We start from the raw sequence: 24,899 nt of genomic DNA on the forward strand, positions 1-24,899 counted from the left end.
CTAATAACAAAGGGGCTGAAGTCTACATCATCCCATATTACAGTATACTCCATTAGGCCCCATTAACTTCCATTAGCCCGCTGTGTGTGTGTGTGTGTGTGTGTGTGTGTGTTGCACCTGGAACTTAGGTGAGTCAGTGAGTATGCCTGGTCTGTGGGTGTTCTTCCACGAGCACAGTTTGTCCTTCTCATTGATGGCCATGAGAGTGTTGTGGAGCTCATTACACACAGCCTTCACACTGGGAGAGAGGAGAGGGGGAGAGGGAAAGATAGAAAGGGGAGGGAGAGAGAAGCGGAATGAGATATCAGGGCATGACAGAAATTATCATTGAGAGATGAGATAAAGAAACACCACCCACATCCACACACACCCTCCTAGTAACAGTCTGACTTCAGGTGTAGCCTACCTCGCATTGTTGGTGACGTCCATTGCGGATCATTGCTCATTTCCTTCCTGTGATTGGTCGAAGTAAAAATATATATATCTATTCCACTCATCTAGGCATTTTAAAATGGTAAGTCAACGTGGCTGTTTACAGCTAGTATTAGACAACTAGCTAGGAATCGTAGCTAAGACCTGAATGTCTCTCTGGTTGATAATGTTAACTAGTTGGTCAAAGCAATGTATAGCCAGATATTAGTATTTCTGGCATAGTCATACATAGCTAAATAACTGTCCAGGTTGCTAACGTCACAACTTTTAAAACCTAGATGTGTTCGCTGACAGGAAAAACTACTATTGGTAACGTCAGCTAACAGGATAGCCTCCGGGAGACCTGGGGTGTTATCATTAAGCCGATTGCAAAATGTGTCATCTGTTGCAAAATGTCTTGCAACAGAAACCGTTTACTCCAAACGCAAACGAGAGTTTCTATGCGAAAAATTCAGGTAGGTCCCTCCCCGTTTCGTTATGTTTCTTGTTTGCTTCCGTTTGGTTCTAAAGCGGTAAATGGTTTCTCTAATGAATACACCCCTGTCTCTCGAAGCGAAGAGGCTACTAACAGGAGAAATGTAACGCTAACGAGTAAGCCTGTAACTAGTTGGTAACGGTTTTGCGTTGCCGAAGGTTGCAAGTTTGTGGCTAGCCAGCTAAATAACTTGGCTGGTTTGTTCTCTGGGACTTAATGTTAGCTAGCTAGATAGTTAGATAATTTGCTAGCTAATCTTAGCTAACGGTTCTGTCCACTAATAACAGTGATACAATGGCACCGTTCGCTAACTTAACAAACAATATCAAGCTAAAAATGTATGTACTAAAAATTAAAACCAACTAATTGCAGCATTACCGCAAAAATGGAAGAGGCAAGTGGAAGGGGAAGAAAGTAAGGAACTTGTCTTTCGGCCCTAAATTCAAGAGAAACAGACGCCTCACAAGTCCTCAACTGGCAGCTTCATTAAATAGTACCCGCAAAACACCAGTTTCAACGTCAACAGTGAAGAGGCGACTCCGGGATGCTGGCCTTCTAGCCAGAGTTCCTCTGTCCAGCGTCTGTGTTCTTTTGCCCATCTTAATCTTTTATTTTTATTGGCCAGACTGAGATATGGCTTTTTCTTTGCAACTCTGCCAAGGTCAGCATCCTGGGGTCATCTCTTCACTGTTGACGTTGAGACTGGTGTTTTGCGGGTACTTTTCAATGAAGCTGCCAGTTGAGGACTTGTGAGGCGTCTGTTTCTCAAACTAGACACTCTAATGTACTTGTCCTCTTGCTCAGTTGTGCACCGGGGCCTCCCGCTTCTCTTTCTATTCTGGTTTGAGCCAGATTGCGCTGTTCTGTGAAGGGAGTAGTACACAGCGTTGTTCGAGATCTTCAGTTTCTTGGCAATTTCTCACATGGAATAGCCTTCATTTCTCAGAATAAGAATAGACTGACGAGTTTCAGAAGAAAGGTCTTTGTTTCTGGCCATTTTGAGCCTGTAATCGAACCCACAAATGCTGATGCTCCAGATACTCAACTAGTCTAAAGAAGGCCAGTTTTATTGCTTCTTTAATCAGCACTACAGTTTTCAGCTGTGCGAACATAATTGCAAAAGGGTTTTCTAATGATCAATTAGCCTTTCAAAATGATAAACTTGGATTAGCTAACACAACGTGCCACTGGAACACAGGAGTGATGGTTGCTGATAACGGGCTTCTGTACGCCTATGTACAGTGAGGGGGAAAAAGTATTTGATCCCCTGCTGATTTTGTACGTTTGCCCACTGACAAAGAAATTATCAGTCTATAATTTTAATGGTAGGTTTATTTGAACAGTGAGAGACAGAATAACAATAAAAAAATCCAGAAAAACGCTTGTCAAAAATGTTATAAATTGATTTGCATTTTAATGAGGGAAATAAGTATTTGACCCCCTCTCAATCAGAAAGATTTCTGGCTCCCAGGTGTCTTTTATACAGGTAACAAGCTGAAATTAGGAGAACACTCTTAAAGGGAGGGCTCCTAATCTCAGTTTGTCACCTGTATAAAAGACACCTGTCCACAGAAGCAATCAATCAATCAGATTACAAACTCTCCACCATGGCCAAGACCAAAGAGCTCTTCAAGGATGTCAGGGACAAGGTTGTAGACCTACACAAGGCTGGAATGGGCTACAAGACCATCGCCAAGCAGCTTGGTGAGAAGGTGACAACAGTTGGTGCGATTATTCGCAAATGGAAGAAACACAAAATAACTGTCAATCTCCCTCGGCCTGGGGCTCCATGCAAGATCTCACCTCATGGAGTTGCAATGATCATGAGAACGGTGAGGAATCAGCCCATAACTACACGGGAGGATCTTGTCAATGATCTCAAGGCAGCTGGGACCATAGTCACCAAGAAAACAATTGGTAACACACTACGCCGTGAAGGACTGAAATCCTGCAGCGCCCGCAAGGTCCCCCTGCTCAAGAAAGCACATATACATGCCCATCTGAAGTTTGCCAATGAACATCTGAATGATTCAGAGGACAACTGGGTGAAAGTGTTGTGGTCAGATGAGACCAAAATGGAGCTCTTTGGCATCAACTCAACTCGCCGTGTTTGGAGGAGGAGGAATGCTGCCTATGACCCCAAGAATGTCATCCCCACCGTAAAACATGGAGGTGGAAACATTATGCTTTGGGGGTGTTTTTCTGCTAAGGGGACAGGACAACTTCACCGCATCAAAGGGACGATGGACGGGGCCATGTACCGCCAAATCTTGGGTGAGAACCTCCTTCCCTCAGCCAGGGCATTGAAAATGGGTCGTGGATGGGTATCCCAGCATGGCAATGACCCAAAACACACGGCCAAGGCAACAAAGGAGTGGCTCAAGAAGAAGCACATTAAGGTCCTGGAGTGGCCTAGCCAGTCTCCAGATCTTAATCCCATAGAAAATCTGTGGAGGGAGCTGAAGGTTCGAGTTGCTAAACGTCAGCCTCGAAACCTTAATGACTTGGAGAATATCTGCAAAGAGGAGTGGGACAAAATCCCTCCTGAGATGTGTGCAAACCTGGTGGCCAACTACAAGAAATGTCTGACCTCTGTGATTGCCAACAAGGGTTTTCTCACCAAGTACTAAGTCATGTTTTGCAGAGGGTTCAAATACTTATTTCCCTCATTAAAATGCAAATCAATTTATACAATTTTTGATATGCGTTTTTCTGGATTTTTTATTGTTACTCTGTCTCTCACTGTTCAAATAAACCTACCATTAAAATTGTAGACTGATCATTTCTTTGTCAGTGGGCAAACGTACAAAATCAGCAGGGGAGCAAATACTTTTTCCCTCACTTTAGATATTCCATAAAAAATCTGCCGTTTCCAGCTACAGTAGTCATTTACAACATTAACAATGTCTACACTGTATTTCTGATCAATTTGATGTTATTTTAATGGACAAAACAGTAGATTTTCTTTCAAAAACAAGGATATTTCTAAATGACCCCAAACTTTTGAACGGTAGTGTATATAAACTCAGCAAAATAAGGAACGTCCATTTTTCAGGACCCTGTCTTTCAAAGATAATTCGTAAAAATCCAAATAACTTCACAGATCTTCATTATAAAGAGTTTAAACACTGATTCCCATAAACAATTAATGAACATGCACCTGTGGAACGGTCGTTAAGACACTAACAGCTTACAGACGGCAGGCAATTAAGGTCACAGTTATGAAAACTTAGGACACTAAAGAGGTCTTTCTACTGACTCTGGAAAAACACCAAAAGAAAGATGGCTCATCTGCGTGAGCGTGCCTTAGGCATGCTGCAAGGAGGCATGAGGACTGGAGATGTGGCCAGGGCAATAAATTGCAATGTCCGTACTGTGAGACGCCTAAGACAGCGCTACAGGGAGACAGGACGGACTGCTGATTGTCCTCACAGTTGCAGACTACATTAAACAACACCTGCACAGGATCGGTACATCCGAACATCACACCTACGGGAAAGGTACAGGATGGCAACAACAACTGCCCGAGTTACACCAGGAACGCACAATCCCTCCATCAGTGCTCAGGCTGTCCACAATAGGCTGAGAGAGGCTGGACTGAGGGCTTGTAGGCCTGTTGTAAGACAGGTCCTCACCAGACATCACCGGCAACAACGTCGCCTATGGGCACAACCCCACCGTCGCTGGACCAGACAGGACTGGCAAAAAGTGCTCTTCACTGACGAGTTGCGGTTTTGTCTTACCGGGGGTGATGGTCAGATTCGCGTTTATCGTCAAAGGAATGAGCATTACACTGAGGCCTGTACTCTGAAGAGGGATCGATTTGGAGGTGGAGTGTCCGTCATGGCCGGACTGAGCTTGTTGTCATTGCAGGCAATCTCAATGCTGTGCGTTACAGGGAAGACATCCTCCTCCCTCATGTGGTACCCATCCTGCAGGCTCATCCTGACATGATCCTCCAGCATGAGAATGCCACCAGCCATATTGCTCGTTCTGTGTGTGATTTCCTGCAAGACAGGAATATCACTGTTCTGCCATGGCCAGCGAAGAGCCCGGACCTCAATCCCATTGTGCACGTCTGGGACCTGTTGGATCGGAGGGTGAGGGCTAGGTCCATTCCCCCTAGAAATGTCCAGGAACTTGCAGGTGCCTTGGTGGAAGAGTGGGGTAACATCTCACAGCAAGAACTGGCAAATCTGGTGCAGTCCATGAGGAGGAGATGCACTGCAGTACTTAATGCAGTTGGTGGCCACACCAGCTACTGACTGTTACTTTTGATTTTGCCCCCCCTTTGTTCAGGGACACATTATTCAATTTCTGTTAGTCACATGTCTGTGGAACTTGTTCAGTTTATGTCTCAGTTGTCACGTCCTGGCCAGTATAAGGGTTAATTGTTATTGTAGTTTGGTCAGGACGTGGCAGAGGGTATTCGTTTTATGTGGTTCGGAGTGGTGTGTTTGTTGAAGGGGCATTTGATTTAAGTATTCCCGGGGTGTTTGGGCACTGATTGATTATCATGTATTCTATGTTTAGTCTAGTGTGCATGTTTCTATGTTTGGCTAATTGGGGTTGGGACTCTCAATTGAAGGCAGGTGTGTCTATTTGCCTTTGATTGAGAGTCCCATATATTAGGGTGTGTTTGTGTTTGTCATTTGTGGGAGATTGTTCCGTGTATAGCGTCAAGCCTTACAGGACTGTTTATTGTCGGTGTGTTTCTTTTTGTATACGTGTTTATTTTGGGTTTGCCTTCTTTCCTTATAATAAAGAAGATGAGTATACATTTCCCTGCTGTGTTTTGGTCTCATCACTACGACAACCGTGACATCAGTTGTTGAATCTTGTTATGTTGATACAAATATTTACACACGTGAAGTTAGCTGACAGTGACAGTGAGTTGACAGTGAGAGGACGTTTCTTTTTTTGCTGAGTTTATATATATATATAAAAAATATATATTTTTTGATCTTACATCTATCTCTCCGTCTATGTCCTTAATCAGTATAAAGGAGAACATGTTGCTTACTTGTTGAGAAAAATCAAAGCTGTAATGCATCCTGATGTATTTGCTTGCTGGTTCAGTAGGGGCCACAAGAGACAACTGCAGGTCTTGACAGGTGGTTTTGCAGTTAGCAACCATCTTCTGGTAGACAGACCGCTCACTGAACAAGCATGAGATGCTGCTCTTGCTTCTTCAGCTTGGCTGACTTAACAGCTTCTGACAGATTGGCAGATCTGAAGACCTCATAGTTGTTCCCATTGCACTGCCAGCACAGGTCTGTCCTGGGCTCAGTGCTTGAGATGTGGGGCAGCAAATTTCTCCACAGATTCATGAAGGAAGACAGCCTGACTAAACGTACCTCTGGCAAATACAGAAATAATGTGAGATCAATAAAAGTAGTGCCATTCATGTTGGAGGTCAATTAAATAATCAAACATGTTTATGCTTTACATACCAAGTGTTGTCATCGATTTCTTGTAGAGACGCCACACTGCTGCTTTTGTCACATGGGATGGCAGCAGCTTTCCACCAAAGTATTTGTGTCCCGGGTAGTGTCCTGGTAATACTATTGCATTATCCTCTGCGTAGTTGTTGATGAAGTCCATACTCGCTGCAAGGTCTTATGCTTCAGGTGTATTCCGTGCTTGCTTTGGCCAGCTCTCTTTTTGACTGGAGGCATTACACCATTCTCCTTGTATGACTGGTGGAGGAGAGCCAGGCATGTTCTACTGATGCTGAAAGACAAATTCCAGGTACAAATATTTTAGCATTATTATACTATAGATGCGAAACGGCATTCTGAGAAAACATCACCACACACAGTTCATAAATGTAATTTTATCTAGCAAACCAGCAATCTACTGTAACATCAGCTAGCTAGCTAACAGCAAGCTTTACTTGGGGTCTTTTGTTTAGACATGTAGCTAGCTAGTTTGCCAGCTAAACAATGAACCATAATCCCAATCCATAGAGTACTAGCAATACAAACCGATTGTCATAGCTAGCTAAAATTAACCAAATAGGTTCAATATTAGCTACAGTTGAAGTTGGAAGTTTACATATACTTAGGTTGGAGTCATTAAAACTTGTTTTTCAACCACTCCACAAATTTCTTGTTAACAAACTATAGTTTTGGCAAGTCGGTTAGGACATCTACTTTATGCACGACACAAGTAATTTTTCCAACAATTTTTTACAGACAGATTATTTCACATATAATTCACTGTATCACAATTCCAGTGGGTCAGAAGTTTAAATACACTAAGTTGACTGTGCTTTTAAACAGCTTGGACAATTCCAGAAAAAGATGTCATGGTTTCTGACTGGCTAATTGACATCATTTGAGTCAATTGGAGGTGTATCTGTGGATGTATTTCAAGGCCTACCTTCAAACTCAGTGGCTCTTTGCTTGACACATGGGAAAATCAAAAGAATTCAGCCAATACCCCAGAAAACAAATTGTAGACCTCCACAAGTCTGGTTCATCCTTGGGAGCAATTTCCAAATGTCTGAAGGTACCACATTCATCTGTACAAACAATAGACCACAAGTATAAACACCATGGGACCACGCAGCCATCATACCACTCAGGAAGGAGACGTGTTCTGTCTCCTAGAGATGAACATACTTTGGTGCAAAAATTGCAAATCAATCCCCGTACAACAGCAAAGGACCTTGTGAAGATGCTGGAGGAAACAGGTACAAAAGTTTCTATATCCACAGTAAAACGAGTCCTATATTGACATAACCTGAAAGGCCGCTCAGCAAGGAAGAAGCCACTGCTCCAAAACCGCCATAAAAAAGACAGACTATGGTTTGCAACAGCACATGGGGACAAAGATCGTACTTTTTGGAGAAGTGTTCTCTGGTCTGATGAAACAAAAATAGAACTGTTTGGCCATAATGACCACCGTTATGTTTGGAGAAAAGGGGGGAGGCTTGCAAGCCGAAGAACACCATCCCAACCGTGAAGCACGGGGGTGACAGCATCATGTTGTGGGGGTGCATTGCTGCAGGAGGGGCTGGTGCACTTCACAAAATAGATGGCATCATGAGGGAGGACAATTATGTGGATATATTGAAGCAACATCTCAAGACATCAGTCAGGAAGTTAAAGCTTGGTCGCAAATAGGTCTTCCCAATGGACAATGACCCCAAGAATACTTCCAAAGTTGTGGCAAAATGGCTTAAGGACAACAAAGTCATGGTATTGGAGTGGCCATCACAAAGCCCTGACCTCAATTCTATAGAAAATGTGTGGGCAGAACTGAAAAAGCGTGTGCGAGCAAGGAGGCCTAAAAACCTGACTCAGTTACACCAGCTCTGTCAGGAGGACTGGGACAAAATTCACCCAACTTATTGTGGGAAGCTTGAGGAAGGCTACCCAAAACGTTTGACCCAAGTTAAACAATTTAAAGGCAATGCTACCAAATACTAATTGAGTGTATGTAAACTTCTGACCCACTGGGAATGTGATGAAAGAAAAAAACGTTGAAATTAGTAATTCTCTCTACTATTATTCTAACATTTCACATTCTTAAAATAATGTGGTGATCCTAACTGACCTAAGACAGGGAATGTTTACTAGGATTACAAGACTGAGTTCAAATGTATTTGGCTAAGGTGTATGTAAACTTCCGACTTCAACTGTAGCTAACATTAGGTGATAACTAACAATACAAAATGACATTCCCGGAAAACATCACTAATGTTACACACAGTTCATACATGTAATGTTAGCTAGCTAGCCAGCCATCTAACGCCAGCTAACATTAGCTAGCTAACATCACACTTTAATTTGGGGTCTTTGGTTTAGATATGTAATTTAGCTAGTTAGCTAGCCAGCTAAACGACAACCATAATCCCAATTCGTAGAGTACTAGCAATACAAACCGATTGCTAAGCTAAGGACCCTGGGACTAAACACCTCCCTCTGCAACTGGATCCTGGGCATCCAGACGGGCCGCCCGAAGTGGTAAGGGTAGGTAACAACACATCCGCAACGCTTGTCCTCAACACGGGGGGCCCCCAGTACCCTCCTGTACCCTCCTGTACTCCCTGTTCACTCATGACTGCACGGCCAGGCACGACTCCAACACCATCGTCAAGTTTGCTGATGACACAACAGTGTTAGGCCTGATCACCAACAACGATGAGACAGCATATAGGGAGGAGGTCAGAGACCTGGCCGTGTGGTGCCAGGACAACAACCTCTCCCTCAACGTGATCAAGACAAAGGAGATGATTGTGGACTACAGGAAAAGGAGGACCGAGCACACCCCCATTTTCATTGATGGGGCTGTAGTGGAGCAGGTTGAGAGCTTCAATTTCCTTGGTGTTCACATCATCATGCTCCAAACACACTAAGACAGTTGTGATGAGGGCACGAGAAAGCCTATTCCCCTCAGTAGACTGAAAAGATTTGGCATGGGTCCTCAGATCCTCAAAAGGTTCTACAGCTGCACCATCGAGAGCATCCTGACTCGTTGCATCACTGCCTGGTATGGCAATTGCTCAGCCTCCGACCGCAAGGCACTACAGAGGGTAGTGCGTACGGCCCAGTACATCACTGGGGCCAAGCTTCCTGCCATGCAGGACCTCTATACCAGGCAGTGTCAGAGGAAGGCCTTTGTCAAAGACTCCATCCACCCTAGTCATAGCAAGCGGTACTGAAGTCTTGGTCCAAAAGGCTTCTTAACAGCTTCTACAGCTAATCAAAGGGCTACCCAGACCCCTCTTTTACGCTGCTGCAACTCTCTGTTTATTATCTATGCATAGTCACTTTAACTCTACCTACATGTACATATTACCTCAATTTTGTCGATTAACCGGTGCCCCCGCACATTAACTCTGTACCGGTACCCCCTGTATATAGCCTCGATATTGTTATTTTACTGCTGCAGTATAACCATTTGTTACTTTCATTTTCAATATATTTGCTCATTTATTTTTACTTAACACTTTTTTTTGTAAAATCTTCTTAAAGCATTGTTGGTTAAGGGCATTTCACTGTAAGGTCTACACCTGTTGTATTCGTAGCATGTGTCACGTCCTGACCAGCAGAGGGTGTAGTTGTGTAGTATTTTGGTCAGGACGTGGCAGAAGATGTCTGTGTATGTTTGTTCTGGGTGTTGTGTTTCTATGTTGGTCTGTGTGGCTCCCGATCAGGGACAGCTGGTTATCGTTGTTCCTGATTGGGAGTCATATATTTAGGAGTATGTTTGTCACTTGGGTTTGTGGGTGGTTGTGTTAACACTGCTATGATTTTGTAAGTAGCCTGTTAGCATGTCTGGAGTCGTTTGTGTTTATTGTTTTCTGTGTATACTTTGCTCTAAAATATTAAAAAGATGAGTATCCACATTCCGCCTGCGATTTGTTGAATTCAACACGGCAACATTTATGACAGCATGTGACAAATACAATTTGATTTGATATTTAGATATATCTGAATGTCTAACATATGTTTGTTGCTACAGAGCCCTCTACAGATTGTGTAAATATATTCTGTGAATCCATAAAGGCAGACGAATTTCGAGGATTGATCGAAAAGATCCATATTTATTTTATAGTCCTTTATTGGGCACACTGGCAAAGGTGTTTGGCATGGTGGGCTGTGGAAGATGAGTGCTTGTGGTGAATGGTCTTGTCCCGTCTGCGGTGTACGGCCAGCTGGATAAGACTGCCGGAAGTGGTGTAGGGTTTGTAGACCTTAACCACCTGTCACACTGATCTGTTTCACCTATCTTTGTGCTTGTCTCCACCCCCCACCAGGTGTCTCCCATCTCCCCTCATTATCCCATGTGTATTTATACCTGTGTTCTCTGTGTTGCCAGTTTGTTTTGTTTGTCAAGCCTATCAGTGGTTTGCACCTTGCTCCTATCTGTTTCTAGTTCCTGTTTTCTAGTTTTGACCATTCTACCTGCCCTGAGCCTGCCCGCCGTCCTGTACCATGTCCCATCACACTGAATTACTGATCTCTGCCTGCCCTGATCCTGAGACTGCCTGCCGTTCTGTACCTTTTGGACTCTGATCTGGATTGCTGACCTCTGCCTGCCCTTGACCTGTTGTTTGCCGGCCACCTGTTCTAGTAATACACTTTAGTTACTTCGACACTGTCTGCATCTGGGTCTTCCCTAAAATGTGATACCACCAACTGTTTGGACCTTGGAAAGACATGGTTGAGTTGTTATACTTTTTGTGGAAGGGACGTAGGGCAACATGCCTTTGTTGGTAAAGGTGTCAACTGATTGGGAGCTAAGTGTTTAGAGACAGACTAGTGTATTGTTAAGGGACAATGAGGGACATTGGGAGCTGCTTTTGAGAAGAAAGATCAGTCAACAAAGTGAATGGGCTGGGGGGCTGCAGAAGGTGTGAAAAGTCTTAGGAGGGCAGTTCTTACACAGTATGTATTGTTGTGTATGGGAGATTGAGGAGAAATGGTACCTTTCAATTGTTCTCATACACAACAATACATGTACTGTCTCTAAGCATAACCAAAACACCACAACAATCTGCAAAGAGAATGAGGTGGTTGTGTCATTACTGTTTGTAACTGACAGTTAATCTGTAAATCTATGTCGTTGTTTTTTGTTTGAATTGTTTACGTGTTCGCTATGCGGAGGAAATAAGACAGGTGGAACTACGTGGCTAATAACTGTTGTAACGGGGATCATTATCGTAGCAACACATCTTTGGGGGTGAAGGCTTTCCCGCGCGATGTTAGCTAAGTTTTCATGTTACCGGGTGTAGTTCGTAAAGGTTGATATGTGTGTGTTAGGATGAAGCGTGAATTCATGCCAGGAATAATAAGTGTGAAGTTTGATTTCCTCCCTTCTGTAATAAGCAGCCAATGAGGTATTTCTTCCTTTATTCGTGTGTTCAATCTGATACTGTTATAGCTCCGGCTAAACTGTTTATGTATGTAAGCACTTCAGAGTTATACCAAGCTAATAAGTCACTCATAAGACAAGGTGTAAGAGTGTGCTTAAACTGTATTTTCATTTACTTTATAGTTCTCATGGAAGGTGATAATTCTGACTAAACTACATAATAAAGCCGCCAGTAAAAATCAAGGAACGGTTGTGCTCGTGGTTACTGGAGGGAGTTACACTGTTGTAGTCTTGATTTTATACCTTTTCAGTGTCCCTTGTAAATTTTTGTCCCAAAATCTTGTGCCCCATAACAGCTGAGAATAAACGAACCAACCATAGACAATTTATACACATTCATCATTACTACCAACACACAGAGAGTGAGTTAGCTATATTGACAATTCTATTTTTAGGAACGGAGTGTTTTCCAGAAAAGGGTGAAATAGATTGCTACCTGATTGAGTTACTATTATTTGTTAACATTAGTCAAAGATAGAACGAACAGACAAGCATGTTTACTCTGCTGAAGGTAGCTACCAGTATAGTGGTGACCTACCATGGCATAGGCAAAATGTATTAAAAGTGTATATCCAAAAGATAGCTAGCTATATGTTTAGCTAATGGTTTTCAGGGTTCAATACAGAACTGTAACTTTTGCTATCTAATTTACTTCGACCAGATAACGCTATGTTACCAATAATCGACAAGCTTCCGTTTTGTTGTGAAGGGACAAAACGATGGTATTGCATCACTTCTCAGCTGTTGTCTAAATGGATTCCCCATCCATTCAGTATGAAAATGAAAATTCCTCTGATGATATTTGGTCACCGTAAGCATCATTCTTGATATCTGCAACATCAGGGTAAATCTCTGGTAGGTAGAACGGTGAAAGATAAAATTTCAAATCAAATTGTATTTGTCACATGTGCTGAATACAACAGGTGTAGACCTTACAGTGAAATTCTTACTTACAAGCCCTTAACCAACAACGCAGTTTTACGAAAATACCCCCCCCCCCCCAAAAAAAGTAAGAGATAAGAATAACAAATAATTAAAGAGCAGCAGTAAATAACAATTGCAGGGCTATATACAGGGGGTGCCGGTACAGAGTCAATGTGCTGGGGCACCGGTGTCGAGGTAATTGAGGTAATATGTACATGTAAAAAGAGTTATTATAGCGACTATGCATCAATAATAAACAGAGAGTAGCAGCAGCGTGGATTAGCTGTTCAGGACTCCTATGGCTTGCGGGTAGAAGCTGTTTAGAAAACTCTTTGACCTAGACTTGGCACTCCGGTACCGCTTGCCATGCGGTAGCAGAGAGAACAGTCTATGACTAGGGGGGCTGTAGTCTTTCAACATTTTTAGGGCCTTTCTCTGACACTGCCTTGAAGAAAGATCCTGGATGGCAGGAAGCTTAGCCCCGGTGATGTACTGTACTCTACCCTTTGTAGTGCCTTGCGATTGGAGGCCGAGCAGTTGCCATACCAGGCAGTGATGCAACCCGTCAGGATGCTCTCGATGGTGCAGCTGTAAAACCTTTTGAGGATCCTTGCCAAATCTTTTCAGTCTCCTGAGGGGGAATAGGTTTTATTGTGCCCTCTTCACGACTGTCTTGGTGTGCTTGGACCATGTTAGTTTGTTGGGGATGTGGACACCAAGGAAATTGAAGCTCTCAACCTGCTCCACTACAGCCCCGTCGATGAGAATGGGGGCGTGCTCGGTCGTCCTTTTCCTGTAGTCCACAATCATCTCCTTTGTCTTGAGCACGTTGAGGGAGAGGTTGTTGTCCTGGCACCACACGGTCAGGTCTCTGACCTCCTCCCTATAGGCTGTCTCATCGTTGTCTGTGATCAGACCTACCACTGTTGTGTCATCAGCAAACTTAATTATGGTGTTGGAGTCGTGCCTGGCCATGCAGTCATGAGTGAACAGGAGGGTACAGGAGGGGACTGAGTACGTACCCCTGGGGGGCCCCCGTGTTGAGGATCAGCGTGGCGGAGGTGTTGTTACCTACCTTTGCCACCTGGGGGCGGCCCGTCAGGAAGCCCAGCATCCAGTTGCAGAGGGAGGTGTTTAGTCCCAGGGTCCTTAGCTTCGTGATGAGCTTTGAGTGCACTACGGTGTTGAAGGCTGAGCTGTAGTCAATGAATAGCATTCTCACATAGATGTTCCTTTTGTTCAGGTGGGAAAGGGCAGTGTGGAGTGCAATAGAGATTGCATCATCTGTGGATCTGTTGGTGCGGTATGCAAATTGGAGTGGGTCTAGGGTTTCTGGAATAATGGTGTTGATGTGAGCCATTGCTACAGACGTGAGTGCTATGGGTTGGTAGTCATTTAGGCAGGTTACCTTAGTGTTCTTGGGCACAGGGACTATGGTGGTCTGTTTGAAACATGTTGGTATTACAGACTCAGACAGGGAGAGGTTGAAAATGTCAGTGAAGACACTTGCCAGTTGGTCAGCGCATGCTCGGAGTACACGTCCTGGTAATCCATCTGGGCCTGCGGTCTTGTGGATGTTGACCTGTTAAAGGTCTTGCTCACATCGGCTGGGGAGAGCGTGATCACACAGTTGTCCGGAACAGCTGATGCTCTCATGCATGTTTCAGTGTTACTTGCCTCGAAGCGAGCATAGTTATTTAGCTCGTCTGGTAGGCGCGTGTCACTTGGCAGCTCTCGGCTATGCTTTCCTTTGTAGTCTGTAAATAGTTTTCAAGCCCTGCCACATCCGACGAGCATTGGAGCCAGTGTAGTACGATTCGATCTTAGTCCTGTATTGAAGCTTTGGCTGTTTGATGGTTCGTCGGAGGGCATAGCGGGATTTCTTATAAGCTCCCAGGTTAGAGTCCTGCTCCTTGAAAGCAGCAGCTCTACCCTTTAGCTCAGTGCGAATGTTGCCTGTAATCCATGGCTTATGGTTGGGGTATGCACGTACAGTCACTGTGGGGATGACGTCCTCAATGCACTTATTGATAACGCCAGTGACTGATGTGGTGTACTCCTCAATGCCATCGGAAGAATCCCGGAACACATTCCAGTCTGTGATAGCAAAACAGTCCTGTAGTTTAGCATCTGCTTCATCTTACCACTTTTTATAGACCGAGTCATTGGTGCTTCCTGCTTTAATTGTTGCTTGTAAGCAGGAATCAGAAGGATATAATTATTATCGGATTTGCCAAATGGAGGGCGAGGGAGAGCTTTATACATGTCTCTGTGTGTGGAGTAATGGTGGTCTAGATTTGATTTCCCTCTGGTTGCACATTTAACATGCTGATAGAAATTTGGTAAGATGGATTTAAGTTTCCCCTGCATTAATGTCCCCGGCCACTAGGAGCGCCACCTCTGGATGAGTGTTTTTCTGTTTGCTTATGGCGGAATACAGCTCATTGAGTGTGGTTTTAGTGCCAGCATCGGTCTGTGGTGCTATGTAGACAGCTACGAAAAATACAGATGAAAACTCTCTAAGTCGATAGTGTGGTCTACAGTTTATCATGAGATACTCTACTTCAGGCAAGCAAAACCTCGAGACTTCCTTAGATATCGTGCACCAGCTGTTGTTTACATGTATGCATAGGCCCCCGCACCATGTCTTACCTAGAGGCTGCTGTTCTATCCTGCTGATAGAGTGTATAACCCGCCAACTGTATGTTCTTAATGTCGTCGTTCAGCCACAACTCGGTGCAACACATTTTCACGCTTGTTTGTAATTACTAGTGCTGAGCGATTAACTGAAATGTTGGTTATTTTTTGGTTTTTAAACAACTAATTGACTGACGTTGGTTCAATTATTTGAATTCCATTTTGTATTTTTTTTTCTGTGAGCTCAATGTGCAGGTTCAGTAGAGGTAAATTAGATCAAGCCTGAACTGTGCGATGTAGTAGGGAGTTGTAGTTTCCAACAGGCCAATATTCTACATAGTTTAGTGCAGAAAATGGGGTAAATAACTACAATGACCATAATCGATTGTGCGCTTGCTTAAACTTGTCCGGTCTGTATTGAACAGACATAGAGAGAAGATGCACATCGAGATGGATTAGAAACAGTTGCTTCGCGAGCCTGAAAATACATAATCTAAGTGATTGATAGTTGGTATTCAGTAGTTATAAAAGTATGCCTTATTTACTTTGAAGAACTAATAAAATAGTGATTTTGTCAGACAGCATAGGCAGCAGCTCTGTAGAGATGAGGTAATGACTTGGAATGAAGTAAAAGTAATAAAATAAAACAAATATTTTATTAAATTAAAGTAATGTGAATAAATGAAGTGATAAGCAGTAATGGGCAGTAACTACGATCATGGGACTTTTATTAATTTTTTTATGCAGTGTTACAGCATTAAACCCACATAATGCATAGTGCATTTAATGTAGATAAGGCATACTTTTATGACTACTGAATACCAACCATCAATCACTTAAATGATGTATTTTCAGGCTCGCGAAGCAACAGCTTTCTAATCCCTCTCGATGTGCGTGTTCTCTCTTCTCTCCATGTCTGCTCCGTACAGAATGAAATGTGTAACAACACAGTGGCTCTTAAATGTATTTGTGTCACAGAAATGTAACACAAACAATATCATACATAATTACTAATGTCATTTCTATATTGTTTTGTCTTTCTAAGGTCCTGAGGAAAAACATAATAATCTACTTAAAGAAGACAAGTGCTGTTGCTCGTAGGGAGCGTATCTAGACTGGTAAGACCAGAGACAGATGAGCTGGGGTACTTGTTGACCTGGATCATTGATAGCCAGCAAATGGTCATCATGGTATCCCCCATGATGACCATTTGGACAGTTCAAATGGGGGACCGTTCCAATCCTCGCAAATCAAATTAAACACTACTTGTTGACCTGGATCATTGATAGCCATCATCCCCTGGAAGGTGTCCCCCATGATGACCTTTTGGACAGTTCAGATGGGGGACCGTTCCAATCCTCATTTGGTAGGACAAATTTATTCAACATGTGCCATCCCCGGACTGCAGGGAATATATAATGTTGTCAATCATCTCTTGCACTCCCATAATAAAAAGTATGTGATTAACTCATCTTGAAGAAATAATGTTCTCTAATGCAGCAATGTAATCATTTTCTAGAGGTAGATGATCACCATAGCTTGGAGGGAACTTGTCTTAAGAGGATGAACGTTGTGTCACAAACCATGTCCTTTCGTTTCTTTTCATCCATATCCAATATGCTTGAAAATATGAAGAGTGGTACTCAGTGATGTGTTGTGTTGGATTTGCCCCAAATAACTATTTGTATTCAGGACATAGTTAATTTCTTTGCCAATTTGTTTGCAGTTTTACTTTTGTCTCTTATTGCAAACAGGATTCAAATTTAGGAATATTTGTATTCTGTACAGGCTTTCTTCTTTTCACTCTGTTATTTAGGTTAGTATGGTGGAGTAACTACAATGTTGTTGATCCATCCTCAGTTTCCTCCTTTCACAGCCATTAAACTTTGTAACTGTTTTAAAGTCACCATTGGTCTCATGGTGAAATCCCTGAGTTGTTTCGTTACTCTCCGGCAACTGAGTTAGGAAGGGGAAGGAAAGGGGGATACCTAGTCAGTTGTACAACTGAATGCATTCAACTGAACTGTATCTTCCACATTTAAGGATGCCTGTATCTTTGTAGTGACTGGGTGTATTGATACACCATCCAAAGTGTAATTATTAATTACACCAAGCTCAAAGGGATATTCAATGTCTGCTTTAAAAAAATGTTTTTACCCATCTACCAGTAGGTGCCCTTCTTTCTGAGGCATTGGAAAACCTCCCTGGTTGAATCTGTGTTTGAAATTCCCTGCTTGACTGAGGGACCTTACAATTATATATATATTATTGTACACAGAGTGAATCCATGCAACACATTTGTACTCCTGAACTTATTTGGCTTGCCATAACACATGGGTTTTTATTTAACTAGGCAAGTCAGTTAAGAACAAATTCTTATTTACAATGACAGGGGCAGAACAACAGATTTTAACCTTGTCAGCTCAGGGATTCGATCTAGCAACCTTTCGGTTACTGGCCCAACACTCTAACCACTAGGCTACCTGCCGCCCAAGGTTGAATACTTATTAACTCAAGACATTTCAGCTTTTCATTTTATTATTAATTTGTACAAATCTCTAAAAACATAATTCCACCTTGACGTTATGGGGTATTGTGTGTAGCCAGTGACACAAAATCTGAATTTAATCCATTTTAAATTCGGGTTACAACAACAAAATTTGGAAAAAGTGAAGGGGTGTGAATACTTTCTGAGGTCACTGTATATAATACATATGTAATAAGTATTTTTCTGGTGACATTGCTTGATGATTCTCAGCCATCGTGGTCATTACATTACAAATTGTGTCTGATATTGATTACATCATTCCTGTTCATCATTAACATGACTGGCAGTTACCATAACAAAGGAGTAAGGCGCTGCTGGTTTTTTTACTGCCGTGTGCCTATTGTGCATTTAGGATTGCTGGCGAATTACTGCCCAACTCAAGGAAGAGGTAGCCTATTGCCTCTTTTATCAGCAACACCCCCCTCCTCTTTCATTCATCGCTCATGCTAATTTAGCCTGTAATTTCCCATGTCCCGAGCCCCTTTTACTGGCTCGGGTGCCTTTCCTAAGCCTGTGTAGTTGAAGGATTATGTATGATATGGTAATGTTGCTAATGGAAAGGTTGGCACAGGAATGTGAGCTGGTGGTATTTTTTGTGAGAAGGACACAGGTGCCCTTGCAGAGAGATGTGACGTGAGCGGACTATGAATTTGCCAGGTGGCAGAGGAAGAGAGGAGGGAGCCTACAGAGAGACAATGCTTATGTACACCAGTGAGTCCGGGTGACACAATGAACGGTTCATCGGTAGAATTTACAGTAAGACGTTTGCCCAGATGCTTATGTGCCTCAGTTATTACTTCAGTTTGCTCTGTGATTTAAATACATTGGAAATTAATCTAGAAAAGGAACAAAGAGATTATGCAAATGGTACTAGTGTTTCTAGAGGTTCCCTGGAAATTACTATTGAGCGGAGCCAACCCCCTCCCCTCACACACACAGACTCTCTCTCACATAGATACACAAAGTCTCACACACACACACACACACACACACACGTAGGATACCTCGCTCTATAGTCTACAAGATTTATAGACGTAGTGATTGGCTTCGTTGCCCCCCACCCCTTCCCCCCTCCACCATTCTGCGGCACTGCCATTTGCAGTGGTTGATGAGGGCCCCCCTCCCATTCAAACATGGCCGTCTGAGGGAAGAGGGGTGGATGAGATGGGGTGTACAGCACACACTATCAGATCAGTCCTCTCCTCCTCCACTCACCACATCCACACACCTTTTCAGCTATCGCTCAAGGTCACCCCACGTTCTCTCCAATGAAACGCACAAACCAGTTTGTCATTTTTCACGGAAAAAGAAAGTGAATGGGTCGCTATGCTTTATAGTGCTGCGTCAAAAGAGGCGGAGTGTGGAAGAAAATCTTTTTGGGGGGGGACAGGCATTGTGGGGGGTGGTTGGGGAATGACGTGCTAGGGAGGAGACTGCCGATTGGCCAGGGCAGGTGTCAGTCGCCACGCTGCTGCAGACGGACAGGCCACTCGATGAATATGGATGAGACCAGTGAAAAGGGTGATGCGGCAGGGAAGACCCCCCCCCCTTCAAACCGGTGCAGGCTTGAACAATGCGTGGCGTCTTTCACTGAAAATACTGAGAGCCTGCATTAGCATTTTCTCATACAATTGAGGCTCTGGCCAGCTGCAGGCATGGCTTGGATGTTGCGGTGAAATCTTTTTTTTGCACCCACTGATGTATTAGACCTCTGTGAAAAAGGTTGACTGGCCGCATTCCTCAACGCCACCATTGCACCTATGACTAGCCTAACGTTAAGGTACCCTTACAAGATTGTACCCCGGTATTGATGGCGATCTGACAGAGGATTTTACCAGCAGATCTCAGAATGGGTAAGAGCCAAACTGTTTTTGTCATGACTTGTTGAATTCATTTATCACACTCAACTCTTTATACTTGACTACGTAAAATCTATTCTGCTCATTATTGACCATTTTGTTCCATCGTTCTTGCTGCCTGTCAGCGCCAGGTTGGTCCATTGACATGCAGAGTGGGTATTTGGAGGGAGTGGGGGGTGGTCACAAGGCATTTCCTCCTGACCCACCCCCCTTGAGTGACTTCACTAAACACGTTTGGCTCAGTGTCCGTGTCTCTCCTTCAAGCCATCCCTCCAGTATTGGATGCATGGGGTTTGAACTCAACAGCCCTGACTGGCTTAGCTTCCCAACCTGCCCCATACTGCTCCCATTCCCCTGACGGATTGCAGCAACAGATTGCCATGTTTACTCTACTACATGACGCCATTGAAACCTGTTAGTGTGATTTTTCAGACGCTAGGACGAAATTAATTATTGACTAATGACTGCAAACGCTGCCTGTGAGGGCAATGGAGTGAATCTCAGTGGCATGCTCTCCCCTGCTGGGTTCACCCTGGTTTTAAGACACAGAAACGGGAACTTGTGCACCCCTGCTAACACAGGTCTAATAGAGGACATTTCCATTCCTATTGTTCAGTTTATCCTGTGTGGAGAGTTGTAATAACATGTGTCCTCTGACTGACAGTAGAAAAGTCTGTACTTCCATGAAGACAATGTCAGTGTCTAAGCCATGGTTTTTACTTTTTCATCAAGGTCATCTATTCTTTTTTTTTTTCCTGGAAGGGAAAACTTTTTTCTCTGAAAGGGGAAGATTAATGGAGTAGAAAGCAGAAATCCAAGCAGAAAAAGGGCCTTAGCTAAAGGAGTATGGTTTGTGTCAGATTGTCATAATGGTTTCTTTCCGATTGAAGGACTAATAGATGTTCTCAGAAAGGCTCTATCATTTATCGGTGTGATTTACAATATAAATGTGTTGACGGACTAGACATGTGAAGGTGGTGTGAATTTTCATATAAATGTTGGTTCTAGTAGTCTAATGTGTGACCAGTAAGGAAGGACTTTTAGTCTGCGTTAACAGAATTGACTTTGGATTTTAGATATCAACGTGTCATGACTTTATTGAGAGACCTATCAAAATCCAAATGGAACATGAGTGGCATGTTAAAAGAATCAGTAGAGAGCTGACACGCAGAGTGACTGAAATCCCTAGATGTCACAGTGCCACATTCATTGTGATCAGGATCTAATGAGCCCATTTATGAGGCAAACAGAAGGTCAGTCTTAGAACAGTGACATCGATGTGTGCAGACCTCCATCCATCCATCTTCCCTGGACGAGCCTGCAAATCTATCCCCCTGCATGAAGCTATACAACGACGACACAGGCAAACACGCATCTTGGCGTTGTCAACCAAAATCACCATTAAAACGAACAACAACGACTTGATATCGTCATTATCTTTTTTTGTGCTGGTCTGTATTAAAAAAAGCGTTTGTATACTGATATAAACAGTTCTTTGAATGTACGTTCTTGACAGAGTGACGTCACCCTTGCATTGAAGAAGTCCCAAATTGAAGTCATTCATTGAAAAAGGAATGTTAAAACTAGTAGTTGATATCTGAAAACCATACTAGATACTTTTTTGGCCATACCAGCACAGATGTTTGAAGAATGATTTAGGCTATTATTATCTAACTGATTTCTGGGGTGACATTGAGTAGTAATTTTTCTCACAGGTTCATATATTGATCACATGTCTGTCTCCCATGTTGATTACTTATGTCTGGAGTAGCACAACCAGGTGTTGGTTGGTACAGAGACGGAAGAGGAAGTGAGACATCCCAGTTGCAATTTTTTTCTGGTTAATCTACAGTTAATGAACTAAGCAGACCAGACCCAGCTGCTATTGCATTGGTATCTATGGGAGAGCCACCCCTTAAGCAGACCGGAACTCTGACCAATCCACCATCTTTGGGTTGGTATTCGCAGTAATTGGCACAGAGTCCAATCCCAACATTGGGTTGATTGCTCTACCCAATTGCTATCCAATCTGGATTTGTTTGGAGTGACACACACTGCTCACCTGGGTGATGATTAAATCTTCTTCATTAGCCAGTATGTGGAGTGGAACATTCTCGATTAAAAGGATGAAGAACAGAAGGTTTGATCGGTGAATTCTTTGAGCTGACATGATATCAATCACTGACTGATACAAGACAGTGTTGTAAGCCACTGAACCCCCTTTTAAACGGGAGGAGATTGAGTCTGTCTTTTTGGCAGTATCCAATTTGAACAAATCAGAGGGATTTCGTTTCCTTATGCTAGCATCTCTAACAGTTATTACTCTGGATCACAATGGGTTGGATTTCAAACACCGCAAGCATATGATTTATATGTTTTGACATAGTCATGTGGGAGTAATATTCTGAGTAATGTTAATACATCCTATAATTTTCACCATTCCGATGATGTTTATGCTCCCCTTTGTCTCTCAGATAGTGATTATAATTATTTATTTTTTTACATTGTAGGAGTTGGCTTAGATTGAACCATGAATTAGATATTTTGTCAGAAGATTCTGATAAAGGATACTAAAACTCCTTGAAAACAGTTAAAATTAGACCTCTGCAAACTGGAAAGGAGGTCAGCATTTACTCCACAGGATATCTGGGACAGAACACAGAACGTGTCACCAAACTCTGATGAAATATGGGACTAGAGGCTACAAAAGAATCACACTCCGAAATAAAAGAATACCTCTAGATACCTTCCTACCAAAGTGTCAGTCGCACAAGAATAAATGTGGCTAGCTACCTATTCAACTGTTTGCATCTGATCTGACGCTTACATGTTCCTATTGAGAATGATTGAATGGAGCCAGAGTGAATGGAGCCAAAGGCATGTATCAGCTGAGGTGGCTGGGTTACTTGCAGTATGGTGTATATGTGTGTAAACTACAGCTTCTTTACTAGCTCTGACCCTCTCCTGTCTGTTCGTCTCTCTCTATGTCCTTCCAGAGGAGGGTGAGTACTTCCTGAAGGTGCTGATCCCCAGCTATGCGGCCGGCTCCATAATTGGCAAGGGCGGCCAGACCATCGTACAGCTGCAGAAAGAGACGGGCGCCACCATCAAGCTGTCCAAATCCAAAGACTTCTACCCAGGTAATTAATTGGATCCCACTTTGTCCCTGATCAAATTATCCAAATATAAAGGCGCACACCCAAGTAAGAGCCCCCAAAATCATCGGACTCTCTCAATTCAAGTTCAGTACAAGACGTTATTTGTTGGTTACGCTGCAGTTTGAATTCCATCTGGGGAGCCCAATGAGTTTGATCCAGCCTTCCAAATGCACAGTATTTTTACACAGACAAAAGACCTATTCAGATGCTACAGCTGCTTCTGACTCAGGAATAGCATTTATAGATACAAGCAACTGCTCTTTCAATTTGGCTGTGCTCTTAGCAGGGAGCTGATCCAATTTCTGTGAAAAGTCTGTAGTCCCCAGAAGTACCATCATTCTTCATTCTGCTACAATGCAAAGACTGCATTTAATCAATTCCCCGCTTAGCTGCCTGGCTGCCATTTTACTCCAAGATGGAGAGAGCACATTATCCAATGTCGAGGACATGTAAGGTACACTGAAAGCAGTAGTTGCCCAATAGGGCCTTGTTCTTAAAAACATGTCAACATGGAAAAAGATGCTCATGTTTTCCCAATGACCCCACACTGATGGAGGTCACTGCACTCTGGTTGGTGCTGAAGCATCTTGTCTTCGGAGCAGGAAATGTGAGAGCCGCAGTAAAGAGTATGCGTTTGTCCTTCATGGCTGAGGAAGCTTCAACCTTCTGGAAAATAACAGGTGTCGTGTGGTTCGCTGTTGATTAAGATTAAGATTACTTTATTAGCCAATTGCACACAAATTTGACTTCCACGTTTAACCCAACCCCTCCGAAAGACACACATACAGGTTTTTGGAGAGGTGCAGGGGGCTGCCACACTGGGCACCTGTTGTTGTGGGGGGTTATGTGCCTTGCTCAAGGGCACAACAGCAGGTAATGGCATCTAGGAATTGACACCAGCAACCTTCCAGTTGCCAGGTCACTTCCAGACAGATTTTGTCTTGTCGGACACTGGATTAGAACTGCCAAAACTCCAGTTGCTGGCTCACCTCTCTAACTGATTGAACAAAAATGGCAATATGGCTAAAATATGGGCTATGTTCTGACACGTGGAAGTTGTGATATACTGCGCTTGGACTAAACTTTGGCAAAATATTAGGTCACACTTTATTTGGATAGTTCATCTGTAGATGCTCTACAGATTGTCATACTCTCAACAAACTATCTGTTGATAAGCAACTGCTTGCTAAGGTTAGGGTTAGGTTTAGAATACGGGCTAGGGTTAGGGTTAAGTTTAGGGTTAGGATAAGGTTAGTGTTAGTAGATAGTTAAATGAAATGTTATCGATAGTCTCTAGAGCATCTACAGATTGACTATCCATGTATAAAGTGTTACCAATAATTATTGAACCTTGGCAAAGAATAGAAGTACAATAATATTTCCTTTTTAGGGTATCTCCTGTTCCCACTACTGCACTGAAAAACTGGATTCATCGATCGTCACCATGACACGCTGAAAATTAACTCTAGTAATGGCTTACTTTTGCATACAATGCAGCAGCACTACTTTGTAGTGTTGTCACGATATCAGAATTTTGACTTTGATATCGATACCAGGTTCAGCATCACAATGCTCGATACCAAAACTATAGCAAAACGATACCAAGGGAAAAAAGAAGGCGAATTAGCCAGTCACAGAATGGCACTCGATCCAGACAGTTCTTTTGAGTTCAATATCATTACATTTGAAATTGTAGATGTTTAAATGGATGCATTAAGAAAACAATTATACAAGCATGCAATTTATTTGAATGGTCAATCTCTAGTCTATTGATAAACTGGGTGAATCAAGATGTAGCCTAGGCCTATTTACAATACAGGTGAATACATATTCAATAGGAGTGTGTGCATGCAATGAGTTATTGAGCTTGCTTTGGCTGAATTCATTAGGCTACAGATGAAAAACGATGTTTACCTTCCATTTGGGGCTTATTTTATTATTTGCATAGAAGAAGCAATCTCTTCTTTTGTAAAAGTGCG

The 24,899-nt window shown here is 42.9% G+C and overlaps 1 protein-coding gene across 4 annotated transcripts in view; it reads left to right on the forward strand.

Annotated features, from left to right (window-relative positions):
- Window positions 1-24,899, forward strand: part of LOC115148639 (RNA-binding protein Nova-1-like) — a 76,422-nt gene that overhangs the window by 30,608 nt on the left and 20,915 nt on the right. For 3 of the 4 annotated variants that reach the window (XM_029690716.1, XM_029690713.1, XM_029690714.1), the window contains one exon: window positions 22,759-22,902. In XM_029690716.1, coding sequence (XP_029546576.1) covers window positions 22,759-22,902 — 144 coding nt within the window. Of the gene's footprint in view, window positions 1-19,329; window positions 19,757-22,758; window positions 22,903-24,899 lie in introns of those variants that run through there. The other variant, XM_029690715.1, reaches the window with a different exon arrangement.

Source organism: Salmo trutta, chromosome 15, assembly GCF_901001165.1.
Source record: "Salmo trutta chromosome 15, fSalTru1.1, whole genome shotgun sequence".
Classification (NCBI taxonomy): domain Eukaryota; kingdom Metazoa; phylum Chordata; class Actinopteri; order Salmoniformes; family Salmonidae; genus Salmo; species Salmo trutta.